The sequence below is a fragment of the Anarhichas minor genome, unplaced genomic scaffold (genome assembly GCF_050575085.1).
Source record: "Anarhichas minor isolate MPS153535 unplaced genomic scaffold, ASM5057508v1 ptg000071l, whole genome shotgun sequence".
Taxonomy (NCBI): domain Eukaryota; kingdom Metazoa; phylum Chordata; class Actinopteri; order Perciformes; family Anarhichadidae; genus Anarhichas; species Anarhichas minor.
In genome coordinates this window covers 1,935,926-1,954,278 of record NW_027466517.1, presented here as the reverse complement: position 1 = coordinate 1,954,278, position 18,353 = coordinate 1,935,926, and the positions used below count along the sequence as shown (strand labels likewise).

The 18,353-nt window shown below is 41.6% G+C and overlaps 1 protein-coding gene across 1 annotated transcript; it reads right to left on the bottom strand.

The window, feature by feature from the left end:
• Positions 1-781: 781 nt before the first annotated feature.
• nwd1 (NACHT and WD repeat domain containing 1) lies at positions 782-18,030 on the bottom strand. Its single transcript, XM_076079322.1, has 20 exons — positions 17,769-18,030; positions 14,451-14,766; positions 13,331-13,416; positions 13,112-13,228; positions 12,071-12,425; positions 10,680-11,991; positions 9,300-9,503; positions 9,019-9,172; positions 8,262-8,379; positions 7,576-7,740; positions 7,214-7,411; positions 6,615-6,737; positions 6,341-6,540; positions 5,287-5,556; positions 4,320-4,410; positions 3,916-4,064; positions 3,258-3,531; positions 2,545-3,098; positions 1,488-1,593; positions 782-1,255 (listed from the first exon to the last, which is right to left on the bottom strand). Exons 2-20 carry the CDS (start codon positions 14,593-14,595, stop codon positions 939-941), a joined length of 4,938 nt encoding a protein of 1,645 aa, XP_075935437.1. The 5' UTR covers positions 14,596-14,766; positions 17,769-18,030; the 3' UTR covers positions 782-938.
• Between the last annotated feature and the right edge of the window lie 323 nt (positions 18,031-18,353).

Below are 18,353 nucleotides of genomic sequence, written 5' to 3'. Positions count from 1 at the left end.
GTAGCAAATTATAAAGTATAATTAAATTGGTCATTAAGCTTTCTATAATAATGTTAGAATACCAAAAACAATGTGTGAACCGAATAATCACCTTTCCAATCTTTACTACAAAGAGCTCTGTCTGTTACTGCATTAGTATGACTACTGATCAGTCAGAGTACATTTTTAGTTGAATTATCCGTCAAAAATGCTAAATTACTTTATTATTGAGTTTTTTTCTCTCCCAAAAGGAGCTGGGGGACTTTCTTTCATATCGATAATGATATGCTAACTCTTGGACTTGGAATGAAAGCTTGGTTTTGACTGTAGGTTATTAGCTTATAAACTAGTTAGCTAGCTTATAACTAGACAAGCTAGCTGGACATGCCAACATCAACATCCATTACAGCAGATTAATACACCTCATAGTTCATAGTTGTTTCTTTTTTTACTTTTAGTTTTTTATAAATGATGGGTTGGAGCAGAATTTGAGTGTGTAGTGTGTGTAGTGTTACTCTGCGGGGTTAGCGGATAGCGCTTTGCAAAAGAACCTTAGCGTAAAACTGAACAGCTGTCGTTCATAATCAGTACTCACCCCTGTTGTCTTCATAGAGGACAGCAGGTCTAGTTAGTTTTGGGTCCACCTCTCCTCTGTCCATCTGCACTCACTCATGCTATACTCATATTTTTAACAAAATATGGCTAAATAGTTTAAATCAGTTTTTTTAATATTTAGTCATATTTTGTATATGAGGAATCCAGAAACCTAAAAAGAAGTTTTAATAAATGTTTCATGTTATAAACAAGATGTTTACGGTATATTTATACATTAATGTGTAATTGGTGTAGTTAACATGTACATTCATTTTGGTCACAACTGAATTAATTAATTTCTTGACTATAAAAATAGATTTTCTCTCTAGAGCCTAACGGCCCCTGGAGTTTGGGCCCCGGTGTCCCTAAAGTAGGAGACAGGTGGAGGAGGAGGGTTTTGCTCGGAGCATGCTCATGAGGTTCAGGTTGAACTGGGCCGGGTTGTAGTCCTGGAGGTCGGACCCGGGGCTCTGCTGGCCCACTCGGTTCGTCTTCTCCCTGGAAGTGACCCGGTACTGGGCCTTGACGTTCCTAAGAGGGTTGTAGTCCGGACTGACATGGTCCGGGCAGCGAAACACCTCTCTGATGACGGAGCCCTGCTGAGACAACGCCACGAAGCCGTTCCTGAAGGTCACCATCTTGACGACGGGGGAGTAGACGTACTGAACGTACAGCAGGTTTCCTGACAGGAAGAAACAAGGAAATACAAACAGATGAGTGACGGCCAACAGGGCCTCTTCATTCTCAGTACTCTCCTGATAGTCACACTGATGAACAATGAATCAGTCATGCTGCACTATTACCTCCATTCTGTACTATCACCTTAATTCCATTGACAGTGTTGTTGTATTATTGTATAGGGTTATGTTCATATATATATACTTTAGGATATATATTTATATTGTACATAGCACCTGTAGCGACGTCCCACACTTTGACAGTTCTGTCCTGAGATCCAGTGAAGACGAACTGGTCGCTGTCAGAGAAAGCAGCACAGAGGACGCCTTCGAAGAAAAACCCCTGAACAGCAACATTGGGACATTGTGATTTTGTGTATCATGATAACATTATGAACACTTCATTTTAAGGTAAGTATTTATAACTTATAACTGTTGTTGTACAAAATTTGTAAACAACTATAACTTCCTCTGTGAAGTATCTTTAACACACTGATATGGAAACAGATAATGAATGACAACATAATGTAACAGTTAATATATAACGTGTATTCATTGGAGAAGTTACAAATCAAAAAAGTAGTTATAGTTATTTACAAATACTGATAAACAGTGAGTGAATAAACACTTAAAATGGCCTTATAACTACATAATTATACATATCCCCTATTTATCATTCATACACAGTAATATGAACATTACTGTGTATAAATGATAAATAGGGGGAATTGAAGTATTATGTTACAATCATTTCATCAGTAAAATACAAGTTTGCATATTTTTGGTTTATGTCTCCTTTGTTGGCTGGAGAGTAAAACGTTATTTTTGGATCTGATGGTATACATTTAAAATAACCAGTGGTGGAATGTAATTAAATACTCAAGTGCTGTACTTAAATACAATTTTGATACTTTTTGTTATTTATTTATTTAGTATTTCCATTTTATGCTACTATGTCACTACATTTATTTGACAGTAATTAGTTATATATATACATATATAATATATATATACATATATTTGTATATACACCAATTTTTCAGGGCCATTCTGCAAAGTGAGCACTTTCACTTTCGGTACTTTAAGTATATTTGATGCCATCACTTTTTTTATCCTAACGTGCTTTTAATTAAGTTTCAAAGCAGGACATTTACATGTACCTGAGTATTTCTACCCTGTTGTATAAGTAAAAGTACTGAGCCCTTCTTCCACCACTGGAAATGACATGCACATATGTAAAGTGTACATCATTTATAGTTAGTGGGGAATAGTGCAGATGTACAGTAGCTGTGACCTTGTACTCCATGGTGTGGTCCAGGACCAGTGGGCTCAGCCTCCACAGCCTCTGGATGGCGTCCTCGGAGCCCACCAGGGCGTGGGTCTCCCAGTTACTGACCGTTACGCAGGTGACTCTGCTGCAGTGAGGCTCCAGATCGGAGCTGCTGCCGTCACGGAAGTCGTGGAACTTCACCTCCCCGCAGCTCGTCCCGTACAGCAGCCTGCGGTCAGACAGCAGGGCCATGGAGGACAGAGGGGCGTGGAGGAGGGACAGGGGGAACCCCTCCAGGGGTCCCTCCACCGTGGGGAAGCTGTCTCTGGCGGTGATCTCGAACAAACAAACGGAGTCCTCGTAGGCCACCGCCATGTGTTTCTCTTGGGAGCTGACGGCCAGGCAGAGCACCCTGGAGAGGCTCTCTGGAGGGGGGATACAGAGCGTCTCCTGGGGCAGGGCTAACGGGTAGATGAGGACGGTGCCGGTGGTCAGGCCGCAGAGCAGCAGCCGTTTGTGTTGAGCTAACTCCAGACAGCAAACCTCAGCAGAGACCGCCAAACGCTCTGATAGAGAACCTGCAGGGAGATGCAAGAGGAGGTTTAGGAGTCTCCACCTGCTGAAGGTGCTTTTATAAACTTGAACATGATTACCATACTGGCCAAGCTAATGGAGGTCAATGTGTATTGGCAAAACAACAAACAAGTGCATCTCTTTGTCTTTGCACCAGAAGTGACCTGTGTTGTTGTTCCAGCTGATGAGCTCTGTCTGGCTCTGCTGCCGGACGTAGAAAACGAGGTCTGTGTCTGTAGTGACGGCAACATGGGCGCAGCCTGCAGGAATGCGGGCGGTGGGCTTGTGGCGGGTGTCGTAATTCAAACTCCACAGATGGACGCTGGCAGCAGCCGTCGAGGCCGATACCACGAAGCCGTGATACAGCACAACAGAAGTGACAGGAGAGTCTGAACCACACAGAGTGTCCAACAACGCTCCCGTGGTCACCGACCAGATCTGAGAAAAAAAAGTTCATACAGAATATAAGGGACACATAAATACTGCCTATGTGACAGCCGGAGCTGTTGACTCACTTACGTTTTCAAACTGTAGTTTGCAGTAAGGTTCATAAAGCAATTGTATGAAGTCAGTATTTCGGTCACTGTAAAGCAGCTGCAGGGTTTTTGCAGGTAAAGGGTTTTAACTGTGAAATAGCTGGATGATTTTGAACTGTGGGGCTTTTACTATGAAGCAACATAAAGCCTTTACTCTAATTGTGAAGCAGCTAGATGGCTTTAACTGTGAAGTTGTTGGATCAGCATTTTATTGTGAAGCAGTAGCTAGCACATCACATGTACCGTCTACTCTACCATCGACATCTACTGTATCTTAGCCTGTTACTCGTATGAGTTGGTCAGCAGCTCCGGAGACGAGCAGTCGGCAGTCTGAAGACACACAGCTGGACAAAACGCTGTCGTCGTGTTGGAGGTCGAGGAATCCGTCCACAGAGTCTCTGTCGATGTTAAAGAGGCTCAGAGTCCGCTCACTTCCTGCAGAGGACATAAGCAGAGATCAGCTGGAACACATTAACCTTTCTTTTACATGCACATAAGAGGCCAGGAACATGGAGGATAACATGAAGAAAGCCTGGAAGTTTTTCTAAAATCATATTCTAAAATACTGTATAATTTCTCATTAATACAGATGAAACAAACTACCCAAGCACTGTTTGTATTTGCTGCAGCTAGTTATAGTTTAAGAAACACTGACTTATTTCACAAGTTAAATCAATAAGAGAGTCAGACCTGCTATCAGTATTTTTTCATCTTCAGTAACAGAAAGCAAAGAAGGAACCAGAGGAAACTTGACGGCTGTCTGTCTCCCCGTCCTGGAAATCTGCAGACAGGAAGGACAGTATCACCATCATCAGTTATTATGATGTGTAGCTGAAGTAAAACTGACTATGTTGGGTTTTTAATGTTGAATATAAAGTTACTGTGTTTGGATTGGCATCCCCCTATGGGTTTGTATTGGCTATGACATACAAACAGTAGTGGAGAAAGTATTCCGATTCTTAACTTATTAAGCAAAAGTACTAACACATTGTAACATGACTCTATCCCGCATTGAGTTAAAGTATGTAAATATGATCAGGAAAATGTACTGAAAGTATAAGAGAAACAGTCCGTTTGACTGTTAGACTATAATATATTATATCATTAGAATATTATCACTTGTACATCAATGTAAAAGCAGGATTTTACTGTTGTAGTTGTTGAGGTGGAGCTCATTTTGAACTATAAACTAATCATTATTTTCATTATGGATTAATCTGCTGATTATTTTTGCTATTAATCGATTGATTTGTTTGTATAAAATAGTCATAATAGCGAGAAATGCTGTCACAGTCACCCGGAGCCCAAAGTGACACCAACAGTTCAAACTTCAACATCATTACTAATACATTACAATTATTAACATTATTAAAAGGTAAATCAGCAAATCTTCACATTTGTGAAGCTTGAGCCATGAAAAAATCACTTCAAGCTGTCAGACCAACAAAATAGATGCCGTTAAGTTTTCTAATTAATTTATTAATTTTTTTGTGTGATATTTTAATGGCTGTTAAGGACCAAACTATTAGAATAGTGTTTTTTTTACATAAAAAGAAGGCTTCCTAATTTCAGATGTATTACTTCTCTATGCACTAAAGTCTACAGACACTGCAAGTTGTAGAGCAACAACAACCAAACGGATGATTGAAACACATACCTGATAGAGGAATCCTTCTTTAGAAACCACAAACACTTTCCCACATTTCGGTAACATAACAGATTTCACGGGAGTTAAACGTCTGTGTGAGTTTTCCAGCCGAGTCTCAGCAGTTGGAGTCTCATCAACAGGATGAGATATTCTGACCAAACCGGAGTCACAAAGACGAACAACCGATGCTCCCAAAACTCCCAGAACCACCGACCCGTCGTCATCACTGCTGCTGCTGAGGAGGAGCTCAGCTCCATCCAGCTCCTTCCACACCTTCACCTGCAACAACAACCAGACGGAAGGAGAGTCAGAAATCTTAAAGGTAAAGATGTGCAGTAGCAACAGTAATAGTGAATATCAATATCAGCAGTATGAGCAGTGGTAAAAGCAGTAGAACTTGTAGTTGTGGTAGTAATAGCAGTGAATATTAAAGCTACAATGCGGAAATTACATTTTGTGTTGATTTTGGCGGTCCATGTGGACAAAAGCGGTAGTGTTTCGGTGCAACAGATTCCCTTTAGAGAACCTCTAATTTTACTGCAGCAGGGTCTGGCAGTCTGCCCCACGCATTCTTGGTTCTGGTTCTCCCATGCCTCCCTTCCCTACAGCGAGCCCTGCTATACGGGAATCTGAAAAGCAGCGAGGCAAATCTCTGCTCCAGGCAGAATGAGGAGGCACTGCTGCCACCCCCACCTCCCGCTGTGGCTCAGGACTGCAGGATCTGGTCTGTCCACAGACACATGTCGCTGCCAGAGGCCTCAGCTGGAGTCTGAGCTGAATGAGTTTCTGGTGATCCTGCATGATTTTGTCAGATTTTTCACGGGAGCTGACCCAGTGGCACCAACACAAGCTTTAAGAGTGACTACATAGAAATAGTCTTCTTCTCACTGGTGTTCTTGTTTACTTAAGTAGGTCATGAAGAGCCATCAGTATAATATTGAGACCGTTTCAGAACCAGTTAAAAATTCCCCACAGCAACTTTAATATCAGTAGTATCAACAGCAGTGGCGACAGCAGTCGAAGTAGTAGTACTAGTAGTACTGGTAGTAGTAATAGGTAGTACCTGTGTCCTGGTGTAAACACAGATCAGCTGTTCAGACAGGTGGAGGTGTACTGAGGAAGGGGTGGAGTCAACAGGCACCACCTCCTGGATGCAGAGCAGCTGTTGGCCGTCCATCAGGCTCCACCTCCTCAGAGAGCCGTCAGCAGCCAATGAGAAGCAGTGGGAGGCGCTGACAACCACTTTGACGAACAGAACCGCACCTACACGCAGGTTATTGTCATCAATAATAAATCACTATTTCATACTTCATATTCTTAAATGAACGCAGACTGACCTGTGTGTCCCAGCAGTGAGTGTACGAGCCTCTGGTCAGCGAGGCTCCAGACTGCCACCATGCCGTCATCTGAACCTGCAACCACAAGCCCCGCCTCCACACTGACGTCCACACAGAGCACACCTGAAGACATGACGGCAGGTAAAACCTCTGATGCTGCACCTCTGTCCCACCTCACTCAAGACTTAACTGCTTGAGGACCTCAAAGGTTGACCTAAAGTTTTTTCTGACCAAAGTCATTGATTATTTTTCTATAAATTAAATTCCAGGCCAACCTTAATGACCAGTGCATACTGCTTGCTGTGGCAAAATGCAAAAAATATAATCATAGAAAAAACTTGCATGTGATAACATTGTTTTATGAAAAAAATGGGACTGACTTCTAAAGGTCCAATTTCCGAGGTTTTACACTCAACAACTAAAGTACTGTTTTGAAATTGAAATTAACAGACGCTGACTAAAACTTTAACCTCCTACATTTTGCTAAAACACTGCTAAATATTGACGTTAGAACTAAAATATGGATTGTAATTTTGATATTCATCTCTACTTTATCTAACTTTATGCTTCATTCAGAGTAACAACGTAATGTTTCTGACCTCCCTGCAGTCCGGTCAGTGTGTGTTGTAACGCCCCCCCTGGCTGCTGCAGGAAACTGCACTTAGGAATGAATATCGGCTCGGGACACATCAGTAACCTCTCCTCACATTGACTGCACAGCTGACCAATCACAGAGGGGAAAGGCGTGGCCAAGGAGCAGAGTCGAGCCAACAGCTCGGTGTAAAAGAGAAATGTGTCTGGAACCAGAGAGAAAAACAAATGACTGCATTTGTTAGCATTTGACACAAATATTTCATTGACTTCTTACTTTATTTATTTCGGTTTAGAAAACTTTTTTTTTCTAAAATTAAAATTCTGAAAGACACATTGTGTAATAAAACATTGACACAGAATAACTGACCCATGTGACCGTCCAGGACGTCCAGACTGGGTTTGATCAGGACCAGAGTGTCTCGGACCAGTCTGGTGTCAGTGCAGTCCATGTACTGGGAGCACTGGTCCAGGTCCTGGATCACACTGGACACCCCACACACCCTGCTCTTACAGTACAGCCACTCAGCACTGCCTGAAAAACAGTAGCACTAATTAATAATAATTGATGAATCGACTGAACTGGTTTGTACAAGTTGTACTAAATAACAGACTTTATAAACAATACTGGAAATTTTAAACTTATCATAAATATTTCTTTCTGTACTTTTGTGCCAACATTGTTTATACTGTCCAAAGAGAAAATTCATCATGCTGGTATTTTAAATCTATGTTATTTAAGGATTTAAATGAAAAGTGATTAAGGAGAAAACTATTTTTTTTATTATAGCAGTGACTGAAAAGGGCTGTATTAGATACACCTGTTCAACTGTAACGCCAACATCAAATCAGCCAATCATGTGGCAGTAACTCAATGCTTCGGGCATGTAGACATGGTCAAGATAATCTGCTGAAGTTCAAACAAAGCATCAAAATAGGAAAGAAAGGGGATTTAAGTGACTTTGAACCTGGTTGCCAGTAACAGATGGGCTGGTTTGAGTGTTTCAGAAACTGCTGATCTACTGGGATTTTTCCACATCTCGTCCCACATCTTACCAATGACTTCCTGTCGCAGCTCGTCCCACAGACCAGCATGCAGCAGGTGATGGGGCAGCTCCTGAAGCTTCCTGACATTGGCCAATCCTGGAGCAAACCACAGTGGCATGGGCGGGACCTTTATAGTACAGTGACACCACGCAGCCAATCAAAATCAAAGTACACCACCAACAGACAGGTGATCACTTATGTAGCTCAAGTACAGGTATGTCAGTTCCTCTGAATAATGAAGTAAAGCGAATCACTTGCGGATTTACCTTTGTAGAAGAATGCGTTCTGTGCATCGGCTGTTTATAAGAAGTGAACAGTGAGTCGTCGTACTATGGCGTTTTGGCCGTAACCATCTTTACTTTTTGAAACTAGTGAATGGAAGTGACCATATTTGGACTGCAGAGGAGTGATGTAGAGACACAGTAAACGGCTCTGGTGGGACCTGTCAATCAAAAGGTAGCCTTAAATCATACCCTGCTTTATGGTCTGTTTGACTCTAAATGGACCATAATTTACTAAATGAACATCATGCTGTATTGAAGAAGACTTGAAACTAGAGATTGAGACCATAAACTCATGTTTACAATGTTTACTGAGGTAATAAATCAAATGAGAAGTAGAGTCATTTTCTCATAGACTTCTATACAATCAGACTTCTTTTTGCCACCAGAGGAGTCATCCCTGCTGGTCAGGAGAGAGAATGCAGGTTTAAGACACTTCCGCATTGGCTTCACTCTTCAGAACCGGAGGTTGCCGCTGTCTGTACCTTTCTGTCAGAGAGGATCAGCGACAGGCCTGGCAGAGCAACCGGCTTCAGTTTCCCCGACCACCGACCCAGGAAGTACTCCGCCAGGATCCTGAGGCTCCGCCCCCGCCGCTGTGATGTCAGATACCGAGCTGAAATTGCCTCGCACAGATGCCTGCACACATAAATACACATTTGTCAAACATTTTACTTTTGACCTGTATGATCATTTATCTTTATACATGTATATAAATATATACATATACAAATTTATATTCTTTTTGTTTTTTCTTCTTCTTTACCGGTTGTTGAAGGCGATGGCGGCAACCCCGCCTGTCCAGCGCTCCTCCAGCTGATCCTCGAGGTCCCGTCTGAGTCGAGCCCAGAGCAGGGGAGGCAGCCGGATCAACGAGGGAGACGGAGGGAGGGAGTACCTGTACACCTCACTGATGATGTCATCATCCAGGGACATGATGTCACGCAGTTCAGCCTCCAGTAAACCTTCCCTGAGAAGTCAGGAGATCAGTTTGTTTTCATTGTTTTAAGCCTTGCAATGTTCTGTGGACGATTTCTATTGAAAAAATGATCATCCTTATTGTTATCATTTTAGTACTAACACTGTTGTGGCTACACGATTCAGATATGAACATACCACAACTATCAGAATGCTATTTCAACTGGAGGAATCATTTTTGTATCCTTTTCTTCACAAGTTACAGTAGAGAAATACTCAAACTCAAAGTAATTTTAAATTAATTTCTGATATTGTATTATTAAAGAAATAATATGCATTCTAAAAGCCCCTTGTTGCTAAACAATGTTGACATTTGCAGGTTAGTTTTAGTCAAATATATATTCATATACATAGGATTATGTCAGTTCTCCACCTTCATTTCATAAAGAAGTGGCATCACCGTTCTATCATAAGAGTCACATTCCTGCTGAAGTCTCCTTCATGTACAAACAAACATGTCTTGTTGAACAAGCTCAAAACAAATACAGGAGTGCAGCTTTTAGGCAAGGTTGCTAATTAGCACTAGCATACAGTTTAAACACCATCTCTTACTATCTTAGTCTGTTACCACAGAGTTACACGCAAAGACTGTATGTAAGAAGTGGAAGAAGTCACCGTGACGTCACCTATTTATGGACTGCTGTTTTGAAGCCTCAATTTGGCTATCACCATCTTTGTTTTTTGCAACCAGAGGTGACAATAGAGAGTGGAGCTAAGTACAACCGAACACTGAATAAGACATTTTAGGCGACTAAAATGTAACAATAATTAGCATGAGCTGAAAACATACAGTGAAAGGGTTAAAGTTGAAAGACAAAAACAAAGACAACTCCCAGATCGGACAACACCGTGGTAGAGACCTGTAGTCCGCCCTAAAGCATACCCTGCTTTAACGTTAATTTTTTTCACTGGACCATAATTTACTAAATGAACATCATGCTGTATTGAAGAATACTTGAAACTAGAGATTGAGACCATAAACTCATGTTTACAATGTAAGTGAGAATTAAGAGTCATTTTCTCATAGACTTCTATACAACCAGACTTCTTTTACAACCGGAAGTGTCGCCCCCTGCTGGTCATTGGAGATAATGCAGGTTTAATGTACTTCCGCATTGATTTTTCAGACTCGGATGTGGCCGCCTGGTTACACAACAAATCTCCTCACCTTGCCAGAGTGATGTACCCTAAGGCCCCGCCCACCAGCTCCTTCCCATGTTTCTCCTCCAGCATCAAGAACAGCTGTGACATCATTTCCTGTGTGTTGGGGCCCAGGTGTGACGCTGTGAGCAGGGTGAAGGACGTCCAGCGTTTGGCTGCAGACAGAATCAGTGTGAGGTGCAGAGGACAGCCGGTCTGCTCGAAGCTTTGCAGCGCGGCGTTGCTTTGCTCGGGGCTCAAAGTTCGCTGAGATGCTAGCAGGTACGACTCCATTATCTGTTTTCCTTCGTCACGGGACAAACGCTCCACTTCAAAGAAACTCCCCAAACTCTTCAACTTCAACCGCATATTAGCAAATGCCTCACTGTTGGTATCCATGGAAACCACAAGGTAGACATTGGGTGGGAGGCCGGTGGGCATCCAGTGGAGTTTGTGAGCATGATGTTGGTCTGAGAGCTGATCCAGAGCATCCAGGATGATGAGCAGAGTGTTCCCCTGCTGGGAAACCTCGGTTAGGATGTTCTTGAAGAACCGGAGCAACTCCAGGTGAGTGTTGGCCGTCAGCGGCGAGGGCGGAGCCAAACCACAAGCCAAACATATCTGTAGGCAGACGCTGCGGAGGACGTGGTCGATGTCGGGTCTCTGAGGATGGCGATCCGACAGCAGCCTGATCACCACCGGCGCACTGGCTTCCAGAACGCTACGCATCTCCTGCGTCAGTTTACACAGCAGAGCTGTCTTCCCCATCCCAGCATCCCCATGCACCACCAGCGGGCTGTGGTGGACGTTGGTCGACTCCCACATGGCGCAGCAGAGCTTACCCAGAAGACCCTCCCTGCCGTAGAGACCTCTGCACAGCTTGGTGCTCATGGTGGCGTGCCGTACAACTTCTTCAACCACCCGATCTGAGATTTCCGCCCTTTCTTCCTCAATGTTCCCCCAAATCCTCCTCCGCCTCCCAACTACCAGCGAATCGACCACCGCTCCGATCCTGGCCTTCATCTGCGAGACAAACTGCTCGCAGACGCTGTCCAGGTACTGGGCGTGCTCTTTGCGTTTGGGGTCGATGCTTCCTTTGCTGAGCTCCACGCAGTGCAAGTTGAGGATTTTCTGCTGTGTAGCGTTGAGGCGGGATTTGAGGCCGGCAAGGAGTCCCTGGGCCTCTGCATCCAGAAGCCCTTCGGCAGTCAGGTCCATGTACTTGGCGAAACGTTTTGGTCCATTCCTCACCCTCTGGTGGGGAATGTCTCGCACGAAGAGCAGAGCTGACGATTCACTGCTGTCCTTCCACAAACCCTGCTCAAACTCTTGTACTGTGACTGTGGAAAAGAAGACAGAGATCATCAAATTTCACAAAAACCTTTGAGACAAAGACAAACTGTGTCAGACATCTCTGACCTGATGTGAAGAAGTGTTGTTTCTGCTCGGCTGTGATGTCACCGGCTGCCTCGGCATCCGTGGCGGCGGAGCGTAGGAGCTGCAACACTTGAGTCTCTGTGACACGCCAAGAGACAAGGTTTTTGTCACGCTGCGGGCCGCTCTCAGGTCGGAGGTCACTGTAGTGGGGGAAGTGAGTCGTGATTGGCTGAAGCACGTAAGTAGGTGGGACCGCATTGTTGTCTTTTAAGAACCACTTATTCAGCTGCTTGACGCCTTCCGGGTTTTTGGAGAGTTTGGACAAAAGGACTTCAAACTGTTTCTCCGGTATGAGGCGAGGAAGAGTTCGGTGGCCGTACCGGTTCCCCAGCAGAGCCTTTGGAGCCCAGACGCAGGGAAGTAAAGAGAAGAGGAAGAATGAGCTGAAACATAATCCTGGATTAAATGCTTTAACACAACGTCTCATAAAATGATCCAATATATAACCAATACACTGGACAGTATATTGGCTTCAAGTTGATTTTGTTTAAGTGTTCCCTGGAGAAGGAAATGTGATGGCCACTCCTGACTGAATATTTTAGATTTTTGGAGTGTTGGTCGAACAAAAAAGACGTTTGAAGACATTTTATTCTTTACAATTTTCTGACATCCTACTGACCAATTAATCAAGAAAACCTACTGCATAGAGAGTAAAATATATTAAATGACTATTACTGAAAAAATGCAAATAATAAATAATGACAAAAATGGGTTCTGACATCAGTAAAATATTAGAGATCCAAACTTTTTGAACGCTTTTTGTTTTTTTCCAGGTCTTATCCAAGACCGGAGGTTATTGATATTTCCTGGATGTGTGAGAGCCCTGCTTATGTAGCAGCTAAAGCTACCTGATGCAAGAATAAATACTGTAAATGGGTCAAAATATGTTTCAAAGAATTTGATCAAACCACAGCATTAAAACAAACAAATCCAGCTTGTTGCTTTTCACATAAAACCTTTTTCACTATAACAATAAAGATGACAAAAATCTGAATGATAATTTAAGGAAGATGAGAAACTCACGATGAAAGCTGGACCGACTGAAATCCTCTGACAGCTCTTGATCTCTTGCAGGAAGATCTCGCAGGCCTCATGATCTCCAGACGAGTCGCTTCGAATCCCCCAACGCAGATCCACCACCTGAACAGGAAGGGACCTCACTGATCAATGAGCGGGCATTTACTGAAACCGCAAACATTACACATCATATTATCAGTTACTGGATTTCTTTGTCTTACTGACCTCAAACACCAGCCCCAGACTGCGACATAAAGCAAGGACTTCTGGGTAAGCTTTCTCCAGTAGGGCTTTCCTCTCGCTGCTCATATCTGACCAGATGGCAGCGACACAGTCAGTGATTACAATTTTTTAAAAATAGTTTAAAGCAAAATCTGTAAAATGATCTGAAATTACCTCAGCAGAGCCGAAGTTAATGTTGTAGTGATTTTGGTCACACTATTTTTCACAATAGAAATTCGCAACAATATGCAAAATAATTTGTTTCCTCCAAAATAAGTGTAACCAGGAGGAGACCATTGATGTATGCAGTGAATTTGGTTACACTACTCTGCATGACAATGAAGTTATCAAATATTTTGTTGCACAAGGTATTGATCTTGGAAATCCAAATCTGTGAATGTCTTTCCAACTTTACCGAACTAGGCTCTCATATTTATGAGATCTTTTGTCATGATTACGAGATCCGGATCTGGTAATTACAAAATCTTTTTCTGATAAGTCTGAGATGTTTTCGAGATAGTAGCTCATAATTACAAGATACGGTAAATCAGTTTTCTGTCTTTAGTGAAATGCATTGTGCTTCCGTAAGTTTATTTCGAAAAAAACTCTCCGTAATTTATAGTTTTAGAATTTTTGTAGTTTTAGAATAAAATTTAAAAAACTGAAAGTTGTATGATACCAAAGTGCACAAATGTTAGTTCTCGTCCTCTTAAAAAATTGTTTCATTCACAAACTTCTCCTGCAGAGTTTTCTCACAGTTATACAGGCACGACGCCACAATTGACCCTTTTCACAGCAGACATTTTGGCTTTGTCAAAGCAGGAAAAGCACAGGTGTAAATAATCACATAAACAATGTGTCCTGTGTCACCTAAATGGAATGCAGCCATAAGACACAATTAATGTTATTAATTCCACCTGTGCTTTTCCTGCTTTGGCAAGTCAAAATGTCTGCTGTGAAAAAGTATCTATTATTTCTCAACATCATTTCACAAGTTCAGAATCTTTAGTTAAGGCCCCAAAATGTGCAACACACACTGGTTGCATACAGACAGTACCTGTACACAGTAGTAGTCCTGGATTTGGCCATTGTATGATGTCGAGAGTATAAACAGTGACCTGACCTGTGAAGGTGGAGCTGATGAACACTCGGATCATGTTGGAGCCGCTCTTCGTCCTCTGAGCTCCATCTATCCGTCCTCTCAGGACGTCCTGCAAACTGACATCTCCTCCTCTTCCTCCTCCTGCTGCTGCTGGATGCTCTGCCATCGTCTTCTTCTTCTTCTTCTTCTTCTTCTTCTTCTTCTTCTTCTTCTTCTTCAGACTTCTTCAGTCGTCTGGTCTGTCCTTCCTCTGCTCAGCTGCTCTTCAGCCTGTTTTGTTTCCCTCAGAGAATTTTCTCCACGACAACTAGTTCTCCCACCTGACCGGCTGTTGTACCTGCAGTGAGAGATACTGTAGTCAGTGCTACACACTGTTTTCTAATCAGGAAATAACTGCATGAGACCGAAACATTGTTTCATCATCCTCTGATCATGTATGATTTTTCATCACTGCTGATAATTATTTATAGCATGCTACGTTAGCTTTTTATCCAGAGGTTGAGGAAGTATAGAGATCATTTACTTCGGTAAAATTACTACACTGTAGAAATACTCCATAACAAGTAAAAGTCCTGCATTGAAAATGTTCTCACATACAGTAGTCTGCTGTGGGGGCCTCCATGACGGAACTATTTGCTGACAATACATTTGTGTTACTGTTAAATCAGTCTCATTATTACGCACAACGTATACAAACTTGCTGAAACTAAACTTTTCTTGTTATAACTTGATAGGTTGGTATAGAGCGGTGCAGGAATGACGTATTTTTGTAGGCCAAGTTAGCATTGCACCGGTTCCCTCGACAAAAAGCCGATGGGATTTTTTCCAAAAATATCTTGATAACGGTCACCACTTTTTATGATTTTTGAAGCGTAAATGTAATTGCCAGAAGTAAAACTCCTAAGGCTAGGCTATAAACGAACATCACCACGGCCGAGTATAATTATTTATTTAACTGCTAAACGAAGCGTTAGATAACCTGAACCACACTGCTAACTGCTGGGCTACCTGTACTGCTAGCTTTGTAATTAGTTACAGTAGCCTACATTTAAAAAAAAAAAAGTTAAACATATTTAAAGCGGGTTTGTGAAACCAGACAATTTTAACTCCTCTAATCAACTGTATTAGAGTTCACATTGGATTTTTATTTAGCTGTAACTACTATTGATGGCGGGTTTGCAGCTACTTGTCAATTTGCTAGTTTCTTGACATAGCATTAGCTTCTAGGTAAGTGTGTAAGCTCATGGGTCTTAGCTTGACTCCCCTTGTTTAGGCTTGCTTCAAAACTTTATGCTAAGCTAGGCTAAACATATCTTGGACCTCTCTCTGTAACTTACTGAATTCACAGGGACGTGCTGTAAAATAAATCAATTACACCTGTTAACTAGCTGTGAGGCCATGCAGGTGAATTTGACAGATAAAGAGGATTTCTCAGATATTTGCAGAGTTGCTATGAATAAATCCTCTCTCCCTGTTTTTTGTGGGTTTAAGTATCTTTAAACTACGCACATTGTACCAGCTCAGTTCACCTTGATCTCACCTGAGTGTTTGCGGGGGCCCGTGGGAGTCTGGGCCCCCTAGGGGCTGCCGCCCACAGCTGTAGCTCAACGCTAATTACGCCCAGACAGAGGCGAGGATAATGACGATAATGAGGATAACAAAGCTACTGTAGAGCTGGAGGACATCTGCTGCACCTGAAGCTTTTGCAGTTACAAACCTCTGACATCATGTGATGCACAAACACCTTGAACATCAGGTGAGTTTTTTCATAAATTAACACTCAAATATGGTACACTTAAAAAAACATTTGCCTTTTCAAGCTATGAATAATTATTCTTATTTGAACTATTAAGTCGATAAGTGTTCTAGGGAAAGTGTATGAACAAAACTAATTGTTATCATATAACTGTAGATGTATCATGAAGTTTCGGAAAGATTCAGAGGAATATTTAGGTAACTTGGGTTAAAACTTACAGTTAAGTGACAAACACATTTAGCTTACTTTAATTATTATCCTACTATTCCAAAATATATAATCGCTAATTATCGTATTATTGGGTGAATTCTAAACACAAACAAAACATTTATTATTCTTTTAATACATATATATCAGTTGTTTATTTGTGTGTTAAATGTGTTATAGGCCTAACAAGGATGCCTTAAAAAAACGTTATTCAGTTTTTATCATTTCCCATGTTTTGTGGTAGTTAGCATTGCACAAGTTCCCTCTGCAAGAATCCAACGGGACTTTTCCGTTGTATTTTGGATTATTGCAGGAAATAACTGTGTCAAACGCAAGCTTAGGATACGCACATGTTTTGTTTAGCGAGATCATGTTCACAAATGAACACCACTTTATGATTTATGAAGTGTGACTGCTCTCAGCAGAGGCAAAAAGCTCAGGCCGTAAACAAACTACACTACGGTCACATAAGTGCGAGTTTAAACACAACGTGGTTGTGAAGCAAACTAGTCGGCTTAATGACGTTTTGTAGTCTCATTAAGCTACTTGTTTGCAACCGACTTTTTAAAGATACTTAAAAGCTTTAAAATTCACAAGAGGGGTATTTACTTAATTAACTTTATATCATAAAAATACATTAAAATATCTTTCCGGCATCTAACCAAAAACACATAAAAACATTTTAGGACACATTCCTGCAGCACTCTATTCAGGGGTTCCCAAACTGTTTGAGGCCCCTCAAACAGCATTAGCTTATGGCCGGGGCCCCAAAGATGTCATTAAAAACATATTTACAATACTATGGCAAATGTAAAAAAACTTCTGAACTTCTTACATTTATTAATGCAATAATGATTATGTGTACTTTAAATATTGAATCATTCAATTAGATTCAATATTTAGTTTTTTCCATCATAAGAATTGTTTGTCAGTTTAGTTTCTCAACATTCAGCAACATTGTGTGGGTCTGTGCATTTGTGTCTGCTCTTCAGGTCTTATCCTTTTTCAAAAAACATGTCTATTTTTGTGAGTTAGCACTAGCTAGCTAGATGCTAGCAACTAAGCTATGGCCAGCTAACATTCATGGTACAGAGCAGCTTCATGGCAGTTTAAGACGTGATGAATTTTGTTTTGACTGGCAGGCTGGTAGAAAGAAGGGCATGGGAAATCAGAATTCGATATGTTATATATTATTATAGATAATATTTTATAATAGGAACAATAATTTGATTCAATTTTTTTTAGCATATTCCCTCATCATTCAATTTGCTGAGGCCACAGCAGTCTGATCCCAAACAGAAGCAGCAGATGAAGAGTTGTTTTTCATGATGTTGACACCTCTTCATCCTGTGAATCTGTTTGTTCTGGAGTTTTACCTTCAGGCTGTTTTTTTTTTCAAGCAGAGCTGTTGACCTGCAGCTCTCTGAGGACGTTACATCAGCCGGAAGACGCCGCCTCTGTCCCCTGCTGATGCCTCTGTGGACGGTCTGAAGCTCACCATCTTCACTTACTGGGAGCAGGAAATCCTTATTTGGGCAAAGAGGACGAACCAGCACATGTGGTGACATGGTAAGAGGGTGCCACACCTGTCACACAAACAGCTCTAATATCTTCTTAATTAGTGAGGTGAAATGATTTCCTAGGAGCTGAACTTGTGTAAAAAAAACCATTCTTTTAGTTTTTATATGCACTTTGATACAGTCAGCACTTAGTGGACGTTAGAGGAACTGCAGTCCAACACACTTATGCTAAGGAGGCTGCTAATTGGTTGCTGTTGGATGCAATATATTAGCATTTGAATATGAATTTTCAAACATAAACAGCTTAACCATGTTAAAAGGATAATTTCTGGAGTTAACAGCTTAAACTTTTGTTGTGACTTGTGATGATCTCAAATCTATGCTATCTGCAAAGCAATAGACAAAATATTTTTACTGTAATATAGTGTTATTTCATTACTG

Coding starts and splice junctions, on each gene's coding strand:
- nwd1 (XM_076079322.1), bottom strand. CDS start 14,595: ATGGCAGAGCATCCAGCAGCAGCAGGAGGAGGAAGAGGAGGAGATGTC. Junction 4,065..4,319: donor TGAAAAAATACTGATAGCAG/GTCTGACTCTCT, acceptor TGTCCTCTGCAG/GAAGTGAGCGGACTCTGAGC. Junction 1,256..1,487: donor AGTGTGGGACGTCGCTACAG/GTGCTATGTACA, acceptor TCTTCCTGTCAG/GAAACCTGCTGTACGTTCAG.